This window comes from Abramis brama (assembly GCF_963993115.1).
Source record: "Abramis brama genome assembly, chromosome: 18".
Classification (NCBI taxonomy): domain Eukaryota; kingdom Metazoa; phylum Chordata; class Actinopteri; order Cypriniformes; family Leuciscidae; genus Abramis; species Abramis brama.
The window spans coordinates 18,084,023-18,097,034 of record NC_139980.1 but is presented as its reverse complement, the minus strand read 5'-3'; the positions used below and the strand labels follow the sequence as shown (position 1 = coordinate 18,097,034).

General features: G+C 38.0%; 1 protein-coding gene across 1 annotated transcript; it reads left to right on the top strand.

Annotated features, from left to right (window-relative positions):
• Positions 1-5,824: 5,824 nt before the first annotated feature.
• nt5c1bb (5'-nucleotidase, cytosolic IB b) lies at positions 5,825-11,416 on the top strand. Its single transcript, XM_084090288.1, has 6 exons — positions 5,825-6,032; positions 6,121-6,288; positions 8,072-8,201; positions 8,514-8,636; positions 8,796-8,980; positions 10,240-11,416. Exons 1-6 carry the CDS (start codon positions 5,925-5,927, stop codon positions 10,603-10,605), a joined length of 1,080 nt encoding a protein of 359 aa, XP_083946414.1. The 5' UTR covers positions 5,825-5,924; the 3' UTR covers positions 10,606-11,416.
• Positions 11,417-13,012: the final 1,596 nt, after the last annotated feature.

Sequence of the window (13,012 nt, the reverse complement as noted above, 5' to 3'; positions counted from 1 at the left end):
TAGGCCTTCAATATCACATCAGCAAGAGTACCGTTTTCCGTGCACAATTGCAAATGTGATATTTATTTTATATAACAGTTAAATGAACAATAAATGAACATTGTGAGTTACATTTTATAAACAATATTGTTAATATTGTTTGTTTTCCCTTTATTTCACCGACGAGAATTTCCAAATGAAACCAGCACAGCACAGGCGATGATTTTTTGACTGAAATTCGCGTATTGAACGAATCAATTTAATGATTCAATGAACAATCACTTGCTTCTTTCCTGAATGAATCAGCTGTTTGAACAAATCGGTTGAATGAATGACTCCCTCAACTCACTTATTAAGACCAAGACCGCCACCTACTGGCAGTTTTAGTTTCACATTTAAAGTACCCTTTAATTAGAACGTTATTAGAAATCAGTTCATATTTAAATATTGAATAAAAAAACAACAACAATCTCATAGCTTTATTTATGCAATTGTAAATGCTGTGTAAATATATTAATGCCAGATCTGATGCCGCTTCTGTGTCACCTCTGCGCTGCAAAGATGGATTTTGATTTAATGATTTAATATTATTTCTAATATAATTTAATTTGAATGTTAGAATTTGACATTTAAGGTGGCAAATATTACCCCTTAATACATTTTTTTTTATTTCTGTCACTGTTGCGAACTGACCACTGCATAGAATATGAAAAATATGAATATAGTCAGTCAGCTGTCAACAACAGGCCTAAACCAGCCATGGTACCAAGCACAAAAACACAATCAGTAAAATATTAGGCCTATCTAATTATTATCAACAAAACTTTGAAAATATCGAGACATATTTTGTCAATATTGCACACGGGTCTTAAAAAGGTCTTAAAAAGCCTTAAATTTGACTTTAAAAAGTATGCAGAAACCGTGTTTAGATACATCAGTTTGTTCAAGTAGCCTACACATGGGTTTGTTCATTTATACAACAGTTTGTTCAAGCATAGGCTACATTAGTTTCCTCGAGTAGGCTATGCAATGGTTTCCTCAAGTACATATTGGTTTGTTCAAGTATATATTTGTTTGTTCTACTAAATATTCGTTTAGACACATCAGTTTGCTCAAGTATTTATTGTTTTTTTCGAGTATATATTTATATTTTACATTCACATTGTTTTGTTCAAGTATATTGGTTTCTTAAGTAGGCTATTGGTGTCTTCAAGTATTGGTTTGATCAGTAAACACGGGTTTATTCAAGTATATTGTTGTTTTTTTCAAAAATTTGTTAAAAAATTGTGTGATCAAGTATAGATTGATTTGTTTATTTTATACAATGTAGATGTAAAACTTGCCTAAATGCCATGGAAAGATAGGTGAACACTTTACGTGATAGTTACAGTCATGATTAGTTATTGTCATGATAGGTTGCAGGAAGACACACAACGATGAAGAATCAGATTCAAAACAGCCTTTAATGGTATCCACAGGTAACTTAACACAAAGGCAGGCAAGGAAACACAACCGTAGTCGTGTTAACGAGACCGGACAATTCACAAATGAAACACAAGGCCTTAAATACAAGGAACAAGCAAAGGGTACTAATTAGGACACAGAACAGAATGAACAGAATGACTAATCAAATAAGTAACCATAGAAACTAATAACGAACTCAGGCAGGAAGGAAAACAGCAATGACATAAACCAAACTCAAACAGAGCATAACTGTGACAGTATCCCCCCTCCCAGTGTTAAAGGAGGGAGGAGATATGGTGGGGATTTCCTTGATGAGGCCATGGGGATGACTGATGGTGACTGAGCCGATGGTGGTGGAGCCCTAGGCGCAGACGGAGAGCCGATGGTGGTGGAGCCCTAGGGCCAGACGGAGAGCCGATAGTGGTGGAGCCCTAGGCGCAGACGGAGAGCCGATGGTGGTGGAGCCCTAGGGGCAGACGGAGAGCCGATAGTGGTGGAGCCCTAGGCGCAGACGGAGAGCCGATGGTGGTGGAGCCTTAGGCGCAGATGGAGAGCCGATGGAACCGGGCGACTCCGAAGGCTTCGGAGTCCGTGACGGAGCTGCATCGACAACCCCCTGAGGTGGAACCGGGGTACAAGTATGAGGCTGAGGCGGAACTGGAGTCACTGAGGGCCGAGCCGGAGGGAGAGCGGAGCCAGACAGAGCTATAGGAGTGGAGAGCCAAAGTACAGCGGACGTAGTGTAGGAGATCCGGTGGTCTGAGGGAGCCCAGTGAAGCCGTATGGCCGATGGTCCCTGGTGGAGCCGAGGGAGGGAGGAGCGAAGGTAGAGGAGTCAGGGCAACAGGCTAAAGTGGAGTGACGGGATCAGTGGCTGGAGGCGAAGCCAGGGGATCCACTCTCCTAGTGGTGGCTGGCTCACAGAAGGCCTGAGGTGTATCCACGTCGCCCAGGGGAAGCTGAGGAGGAGCAGAAGGGCTGATGGAAGGCAGAGGAGACTGGTCAGAGGAATTAGATGATTCCAGAAGTGGAGGTGGGAGAGGGAGGCCAGGCGGGACCAACGAAGATGAAGGAAGGCATTCAAAGTCGAAGAGACAATCCTCTTCCCAGACCCATTATCCAGAAACCCATGACTCACCCTCGGTGGCAGGAGTGTGGGCGAGTCTTCAGTTCTTCCCCTCGAACTTCAGTCTATCTAGCTATACTGCGAAATGAAATCTTTTATTTAAACATGCAAGAATAGAATGTCGCTGACTGACAGTGATTTCTGGTGCACTCGTGGCCGGGATGCAAAGAACATATCTTGCCAGGTTGCTCAGGGCAGGAAACTAGGAACTGTGTGAATGCCACCACTGCAGAAAGTTTTGTTCACTTCAAGTTCAAGCATGGATACTGTCACAGTCACCAGCTCAGTCACCCTTAGCACTACACTTCCCATCATCCTCCCTGGCTCACACCTGATCACACTCCTCTTTCACCCGCACCTGCAAACCATCACCCTCATTATCACACCCTATATCTTCAGTCACTTTCCTCTCCATCATTGTCTGGTCTCGTCAATGATCACGTCGATGCTGCATAGCCATACCGACTACCTGAGATTAATCGCCTGATTGTCACGCCTCCATCCTGTCATCCGTCCTATATCCTGCTCACCAGCCATCCTATCTCGTCTCCACCTGCACAGAAACCATACTTCAGTCTTCAAGCCAGCTAAGTCACCATCTACAATCTCCAGTCACCATTCCACTCACCACCGCCTGGTTGCCGCGTTCATCTCCACCCTTTGCTTTCAATAAACACGTTTCATAATATTCACCTGTCTGTTCCCTTCTGTGTTGTGACAGAAAACCAGACTGTTGTCAAAGGATGTCGGGAGTGACCGGGCTATTGTCAGACCTCCTGCTCCCTTCCAAAGTACACCAGAATTACAGACTACCGTAGCCTATTTCATTGGGAAATTGAATCCCGTGCCGCAAGGAATCGGAGAGAGAGCCACGGGAATGCAGACCTCTAAATCCAATACTTAAATGATTTCACTTCACTGAAGAAGATTTTGCTTTGCATTCTCTTTATAGAAGACAACAGAATCAAACATGGGTAATTTTAACCCCTTTTATGTATTCATGTAGATTTTCTGGTTAGTGCATTTTAGGGTTTAACATTTTCATACATTTTTCAATCCTGAAAACACATTTTTAAAATTAGCTGATATTTACAGGTTTCCATGACTGAGGGAACCCTGTGACCACACCTGTGTCTTTGAGATACATTATTCATTTAATAATATTCAGTCTTCTTTTGCCTTTTTACATCAGATTTAAGAAGACTTTTTAATGTAAGATTCACTACACTTTTGGGGAGAAAATGTGCAGTATAAATGGACATGCTCTGAAGTATCTACATGATCACAACATTGTACTGCATGCTTTCCTGTTTTGAATGAGTGATTTCAACCAATGCAAAGACAAGTTATAATTGTAAGTTCCTTTATGTTTTTAAGCCTAACATTTTTTTATGCATTTTGGCTGTTCATTTACACGACAAGAGCATTTTGGATGCCTGAAAATGCAAACCTTTGAAAACAGGTTTCAAAATGCAAGTTTTTGAAAACAATACCATTATCATCTGTGTGAACTACAAAAACATGAATTTGTGAAAACAGTGACTTGATGTGCATGCGTATTACATGTTCAGTCTGTATGTGCTAGTGTTTCTTTACATTACAAAGTGACATTGCCACCTACTGGCCTGGCAGCAGAATGCAGATTTTATTTTATTTGATTATTTTCACTGTGATCATTTTGACAATGTTGTTTTCTGTAGAAAGGGAAAACTTTTCCATTTTAGTACATGGTTTTCGTTTAAACGTACCCTCAGTCTGAGTAAAGATTATGAGGGCACATGGATTTAAAAAAAAATAATGATGTGCACGGATAAATCATTTTTAATAAATACTGCAACATTCCATAAAAAAGGTCCATTGTAATTTCATGGTGACTTTAAGCACTACAATTATTAAATTGTATCATCAGTTACATACGGAACAGACATTTAGCAGTTTTATTAAGTGTTTCAAATATTGAAAATCAGTGTGTAAATAATGAAATGAACAAAACTTTATTTGCAGTTTTACCACACTTATGTAGTGTGACCCAACAGGTAATCAAAAGTTCCACACACACATTTGTGGTCTTTCAGCACACTTGAACTCTTAGGCAAAATACAGGAAATATGTATTGTAAGTAGACGAGTGGTCAAGTGCAAAGACCACAAGTGTGGGTATCGGGGCAGACCCTGAGTCTCTAAACAGCGATTTGAGCTCCAAAAGCTTCTTTTTTTTTTCAGATTGCTATAGAAGAACCATTTTTGGTTCCCCAGAGAACCTTTCAGTGAACGGTTTTTAATAATCTAAAGAATCATAAAGAACCTTTTGTAGAATATAAGTTCCATTGATATTAAAGGTTCTTCATGGAACAATATGCCGATAAAGAACCTTTATTTTTAAGAGTGATTGTAACATTCAACAAAAATGTGTGGTCAAAGTTTAAAACAGATTTTTATTTTATATTATATTATATTATATTATATTATATTATATTATATTATATTATATTATATTATATTATATGCCCAAACACATAGGCTATCACAGAAAAATGTGAAGCTGACCTATATTTAAATTTTTTTTTTACAAAGGAGTTAAAACTGTGGCATGATCTTGGATGAAACGCATATTTGTTCACAGCGAATAAAAATGCCCGGCTGTTTGTCTCGGAATAGTCGCTGCTGTGTTGGTGCGTTCAAGTCCTCCTGGGAAGTTCGTACGTACGAGGTGGGAAGTCGTGCTTATAACGACATGTGCGTTCAAGTCACTTTCGTCGGAGCAAAATGGCGGAGTACTTTATCTTAATTAATTACACAAAAATACAATAAGGTTCTTAAACTCTTGTTCTAGAAAATGAAGAACAAAGAAATGTGCATCAGGTGTACTTTGTATTTTTATGTTTTTAATTAATTTATGAAGCCACTGCCAACTCACATGTAATCGTTACATGTTGCATTGTTATATTATAATACTATCATATTCTGTGTTGGCAATTAGCTAACTGCGCTGTAAATAGAAAAGCCTGACAATATCACAGCTAAATACCTTTACGTATTGTGTATTCCGCCATGTTAATCACTGACACGCCCCCAACTCGTAAAGATCGGAGCTTAGAGAAAATCCCGAGCTCCCCACTGGTATTTACGACATTGTGGTGGCGTTCAAGTGCGTTCAACTCGTAAATACGATCTATACGAGATGACTTGAACGCACCATGTGAGTGGAAGCACAAACATCCTGCGTCAAAAGGGAACTCCTCCTCCTCAGCATCAAACCTCTTTACATTTCCTCGATGTCTGACATATACAGCCCTGACTCAACATAGGAAGTTCACCAAGCACACTAACATTATCAGACCTGTTAATAAGAAACAATGAGCGAAATAAAACCAACAGTACAAAAGGAAGCTACAGCAGAGGAAAAAGACTGGGCAGCTGCTAAAGCGCACTTTGAAAGCTTGAAATCAACGAAACCGCGACCCGTGAGTATTCTGTCAAGTTCAACAAGGCAACAATGTTCATATAGGTTTGGATGCAGCTAACACTGTTTTTGGACGTGTCTTTTAACAGCCCAAGCCGAAACATGCCGTTACTATCGCAGTTTCTTCACGGACATTGTTTGATATGGTCGCGGAAAGGAAGATATATGAGGAAGAAGGAGTGGAGAAGTATGTTCAACATCAGCAAGAGCACGAGAGTGAGCCATTGAAGCCAGGAGTTGCTTTTCCTTTCGTTAAAGTGAGAATAACACTTCAACATTATAACAGCATCCACACACACTAACTGGGTAATAATAGTAACCCTGAACCCCAAACCTTAACTTAACCCACGTAGTTACTTACATTAGCCTACTCAGTACTTTTGTGGGTAAGGTCACTGTAATAAGTAGATTGAATAGCCTACTGTAAAGTGCAAGTTTATCAAGGTTTTGCCTGATAGGGTAAAAATGAAGCTGCTTTAATATCTGAATAGCAGAAATGTTACAAATATTGGAAAATATTTATGTAAACTTATGTTCAGTACACATTAGTTAATTTTTGTAAGTTAAAAAGTTAAAAATTATAAATGTTCTAAATGACATTTTAATGAGCTGAATGAGGCAACAGGTGACACAATGGTGAACACACCCTTTTTTAAACTCAACAAAAAGCAACGTGTGCAAACATATTTCTTTAGTGGAACATTTCAAGCATATGGGTGTTGTGATGTAGGCTAAATATCATGACATAAAAGAATCACTGAATCACTGTTTCTTTGAAATGAACTGATTCACAGAATTCGCACCATTAGAGCAATCCAATTTTAATCAGTGAAGCTGCCCATACTGCAAGTGCACAAGTTATAATAGAAACATTCTATTTACAATAATGTATAATCCTGCAATACCAGCGACAATTTATATATTTTTTTTTGCATAACCACCAAGCCAATTCTTTCTTTCCAAGAAAACTGAATTTATAACCAGATTATAGGAGCTCATATATTGAACCAAATTAGGTTAGAAATGTCGAGACGGTCACCAACAGTAATGCTTAGGGGCAATTCCGCGCAAAACTGTCACATCCATAACACCAACACAATGCAATGGTATTTAGTTGGCGTTATGGATGTGACATTTTTGCGTGGAATTGCCCTTAGAGTTAAAGGTAGGGTAAGAAAATTCGGAGCGGTTAGCAATAGCTAGCTTTAAAAGCATTAGATCCCACCCATCCTTCTCCAAAGCCACGCCTCCTTCAAAACACATGAACACACACAGCCAGAGCAGATTCAGCAAAGCGTCATAAGAGATGGCGTTAAATTACCTCATGTCTCAAAGCACATAACATTGCAAAAACAAATGTAAACAACTTACAAAGCTCTGACCTGTAGCACCTCACTGATTGACAGATTGACATAGAAATGCACAAAGCCAAGTCTGAGAATGTGGACATCTCAGAGTAGAATGTCACAGGTCGCCATCTATAAATTACGGTTACGACATGGTACGCAGCATATGCTCATTGTTTTGGTTCAGGAGGAACTGTAAAAGGCGGCTATTTTTTTTTTTGTGGCACTCGATGACTGTGTATCTACAACTCTGCATAGCCTTATCGAACGCGCTGACAATGTCCAATCATTGCATTCGGACCGAATGCAATGATTGGCGGATTTTTTTTTTAATCCTGCGACTTCCACAGACAATATATGTACAATTTTTTTATATTTAGACCACATTATTGATTACTATCAGGATGTGAAGAGAGTTTCAACCAGAAAAACAAAATGCTTTTATGAAAAAAATTGCCCACTCTACCTTTAAGCAATAGTAAGTGCAATGAAATAGTATAAACTGCTAGTACATACAAAAAAATAGGGTCCTAGAAATGAGGTCCTAAAACTGCAGCCTCAGGTATTGCAGGATCATGCTACTCTCCATTTATGTCACATTGCTAGTAAAGATTTTCCAGAATAACATGTACACGCAGATATTTGCTTCCTTTCTTATGAAAACAAAACATTCTTCCTTGTAATGTGCACACAGGCACTGATGACTGTAAATGAACGGCTGAGGATTCTCTATCCGGACAGTGAAGAGCTGTTTGACATTGTTCTCATGACTAATAATCACGCCCAAGTTGGGGTGCGACTCATTAACAGCATAAATCACTATGGTAGGTGTGTGCAATTTCTCACTGCATTCTGGTCTGGATGTTACATAAGCCTGGACAAACTGTCATAATTCCGAGCAACCCTTAAAAGTTTACAATAATGAAGTTGAACTGAAAGTTGACTTTGGAGTTTATTGGACAATTAAGTTTGCACATACAAGGAGTTTGTCTTAAGGATAGAATTAAATACAGAACAATGTACAACATACAAGGGAAAATATACAGTCAATAATACACAGTGGAATGCAATGAAATTCTTTTAGAAGATAAAGTTGCCAGTTGCTGAATGATAATATGAAAATTCCCCTCTTACAGATCTAACGATAGAGCGATTCTGCATGACCGGAGGTCAGAGCCCAATTGACTACCTCAAGGCCTACATGACTAACCTTTACCTCTCAAAAGACTCCTCAAAAGTCCACGAGGCCATTGAGGAAGGTAATTTGATGACAAACACAACTGTAATGTAGCTAAATCAAGGATTTACAGTACATTTAAAGTAATGATGGGTTCTAGGAATGTTCTTCTTACTTTACTACCCAGTGTTTTTTGCTTCGCATTAAAGGGGCTGTTGTAATATTTTGTTCATTGTAATAGGTATAGCGGCAGCCATCATGTTTAAGCCTGATATGGAGACTCAGCGGTCTGAGACTCAGCTGCGTGTGGCCTTTGATGGGGACGCTGTGCTCTTCTCAGATGAGTCAGAGATCATAGTGAAACAGCATGGCCTGGACACATTCTTCGAGCATGAGAAAATGAATGAGAACAAACCGCTTGCACAGGTATGTCAGGTATTTTGACTAAACGTGGATCACATGATATTCTTCTATGCATGGCATCTACTGTATACACTGTGTATCAGACATTACCACCTTGAGGAATAAAGGTGAATTGCACTTAGAGTCATCAGAGATAAAATTAGGGGGAAGGTATTGAATGACGTCCCGGGTCACTAAAGACCAAGGTATGTGTTTAAGGGTTAAAGGGATTGTTCACCCAAAAATGAAAATTAGCCCTTGATTTACTCACCTTCAAGCCATCCTAGGTGTATATGATATTCTTCTTTCAGACGAATACAATCGGAGTTATGTAAAAACATGTTTTGGCTCTTCCAAGCTTTATAATGGCAGTGAATGGCCCTTTCTGTTTTGAAGTCCAATAAAAGTGCATTTATCCATGATTAAAGTCCTCCACACGGCTCTGGGGGGTTAATTAAGGCCTTCATAAGTAAGTTAATGTAAGAAAAATAGCCATATTTAAAACTTTATCGACTAAAATAACTAGCTTACGGAAGACGGCCTATGCAAGTCAACTTACGCCAAAAGAGTAACACTTGACGATATATGACGTAGGATGTAGGTGTAGCGTAAGCTTTGACGCCTCTCACGGTTAAAACAAACAGGGCTGGGCAACAAACTCAAGCTCCTCCGACATTTGTCTTTAACAATTCTCATTTTAGACTTCTAATTCTTGACTGGTGTTTTGTTTTGCTCTATCCTCTGCGCTTCTGCGTTCGTCATTACGTCGTGCGTCAAGGTCAAGGGTTAGTCTTCCACCGTAAATCAATGCGTACGGCCGTCTGTCGGAAGCTAGTTATTTCTGTCGATACATTTTTAAATATGGATATTTTTCTTACAAGAACACATCGCTTTACTTCAGAAAGCCTTTATTAACCCTCCAGAGCCGTGTGGAGTTCGTTTATGATGGATAGATGCACTTTTATGATGGATAGATGGACTTTGATGGACTTCAAACAGAAACGGCCATTAACTGCCATTAAAGCTTGGAAGAGCCAGGACATTTTTTAATATAACTCTGATTGTATTTGTCTGAAAGAAGAATGTCATATACACCTAGGATGGCTTGAGGGTGAGTAAATCATGGGCTAATTTTCATTTTTGGGTGATATATACCTTTAAGACTCTTATTTTATGTGGATTGTGGACTGCTGTAATTGCTCCAGCATTGGCAGCTGCCAATAATAGATGATCAGGTTCTCTCTAATCCCATTGGCTGACACGCTGCTCTATTTCGTGTTCAGGGTCCTCTTAAGTGCTTTCTGGAGGCTCTAGGGAAGCTCCAGAAGAAATTCTATGCCAAGAACGAGCGTTTAAACTGTCCTATCCGTACCTTCTTGGTGACGGCCAGAAGTGCAGCGAGCTCTGGGGCCCGTGTGCTGAAGACACTGAGAAGCTGGGGCCTGGAGATCGATGAGGCTTTGTTTCTCGCTGGGGCCCCTAAAGGGCCCCTGCTGCAGAAGATTCGCCCTCACATATTCTTTGATGATCAGATGTTCCACATTGAAGGGGCTAAGGAGATGGGTACTATTTCTGCCCACGTGCCATATGGGATAGGGCAGAAATATAACAAAGGGAAACTGATTGAACCAGAAAAGCAGCAGAAATAAAAGATGACACTCGGATGTTACAGGTCAGCCTTAGTCACTAAGGGAGTTTATTATATAGTTAATATTGTGTAGATGAAAATATCTACCCCTGTTTTATGATATGTAAGGAAACATATAAGAGGAACTGCTGTGTTCTTGTAAACAGTGTAGAAATATATTTTATAGACAAATATATTTGCAAAACTTGTTTAATTAGCAATAATGCTGGAAAAATATTTTTTGTTTTTTGGACATGTAAACGCCTTATGTTTGATACTGTTATCTATCTATCTATCTATCTATCTATCTATCTATCTATCTATCTATCTATCTATCTATCTATCTGTTTTATACTATATCTATCTATTTATATATCTATCTGTTTTATACTATCTATCTATCTATCTATCTATCTATCTATCTATCTATCTATCTATCTATCTATCTATCTATCTATCTATCTAGTAGAGGGTGACACGGATTTTCAAACCTCTCCCGTCCCACTCCCACAAAAAAAAATCCAATCCCGTCCCAATCCCAGAAGAATGACTCCTATTCCCTCCCACTCCCGTGTTGTGTTTTTTTGACCGGAATCTGTCAGTTACAGTAAAAAAAAAATGCATCACGATAAGTGTATTGTGATTGTCACTAACATTTTAGTAACTAAACTGAATTTTAGGTTTAGTGACAACATGTTACAATGTTTACATGGTACAATTTCTGGTAAGCTATGCTTTTTTATTATTTCAATTCAATTATTGTGATTTGATTTAATATTGACTCATTTGGATAAATATTAGGTAGGCTACACAGATAGGCGTTATTTTTTATCAAGAAAAAAACAACTCACCTAATGCTGTAAACATTCAGAGAGCCCTATCAGCTGGTAGTAGGCTATTATTTAAGGTTAAAAATAACTCAAATTAAATATAATGCGTTTTTTTATTATTATAATAACAACTTTATTTAATGATATAAGTATAAATTTAATAAATATGTAATATAGAACACATATTTAGCAAAATACTATAGCTATTTTTTTTCTTGCCAACTTTGTGCTATAGCCTATATTATGTTCATTAAATGGCTTTCCTGAGGTAAATGTGACATGTTATGTTATTGACCTCTTCACGCTGATGAAAAACACTGATTGATCGATATTATGTATGAGGAATATACATTTCGGTAAGTTGTACTGTATCTTTCAACAGTGTTCATTCGTCTTTATTAACTATTAGCTAGTAGTAGAGATGATCGGTTCACGTGCGCTAGGGATCTGTCATGTAACATTTACAAGCGCCAAAACGGTATTTATTCTATCTAATCTATCTATCTATCTGTCTGTCTGTCTGTCACCGTCTTTCCATCTGTCCATCCATCTGTCTACAGGATCTATCATCTATCAATATATATTTTTTAAATTTTTATTTGGATTTTTTTTATATTTACCTATATGCTATATTTATATGGAATGTTTGATCATTTTTGGAATATTTGTTTTACTTTGATTTGCTTTATATATTAATAAAGAGCTATTTTATAAATATAAAATTAAACAAATAAACACTTCACAGACTCATTTTGTAATGTATTTAGTCAACTTATCATAACAGATATTATCTGTCTGTTCTGAATGCACTGCTCTTATTTTTGAGGAGGATCAACAAGATTCACATTAGATTTCATTAAAGTGAGACATTCATTATCATTATTAAAGTTTTCTTTGCAATACAGGCTGATCATCTGCCCATCATGCTGCTTTATGGTCACAATCATTTACTGTTGTGATATGTTCTCATCAAAGTTCTCTGGGGTTAATTTGCTTTCCACACATTGCTTGTTTTGCAAATGAGAGTTACATAATGTGTTGATGTCTCTGCTTGTATTAAAATGATCAAAAACACGATTGATTTTAAGGTTATGTTGCATGTCATTGAATTTCATAATTATTTTGTCATGTGATGTCTCATAAATGTAATTTATTTGTCATGTGTAAGCTCCTAAACTCCAGATGGAAATGCATTGCTATTTGTATGTTTACAAATGTGATCAGGCGGTTTCAATAAATTACATTTTATGCTGCATTGGTTTGGAACAAGACTTGTAATTGGGATAGCTAATTAAGGTTTTAAGGCGGAAAAAAAATGAGTCAAGTTAAAGGAAGAGTTAATTGACACTTTCATGTCTTTCCAAACCTGTATTGCTTTTTACTGTGGAATACAAAAGGAGATGCTACAAAAGAACCATAAAAGTCATCCACAACACTTGCAGAACACTATGTTCCAAGTCTTCTAAAAGCCATATGATAGCTTTGTGGGATGAACAGCTAAAAATTTAAGCCATTAATCCTCCACTTTAGTTCTCACAGCTCTTGGTACAAGTGTTTTATTGCTACAAGTTCATATTAAGTGACTTACATTACACACAA

What these genes read in the sequence shown, in the direction of transcription:
- nt5c1bb (XM_084090288.1), top strand. Translation starts at nt 5,925, where the DNA reads ATGAGCGAAATAAAACCAACAGTACAAAAGGAAGCTACAGCAGAGGAA. An exon ending in AATCAACGAAACCGCGACCC is followed by an intron (nt 6,033 to 6,120) that starts GTGAGTATTCTG and finishes GTCTTTTAACAG; the next exon opens with CCCAAGCCGAAACATGCCGT. An exon ending in TAACAGCATAAATCACTATG is followed by an intron (nt 8,202 to 8,513) that starts GTAGGTGTGTGC and finishes CCCCTCTTACAG; the next exon opens with ATCTAACGATAGAGCGATTC.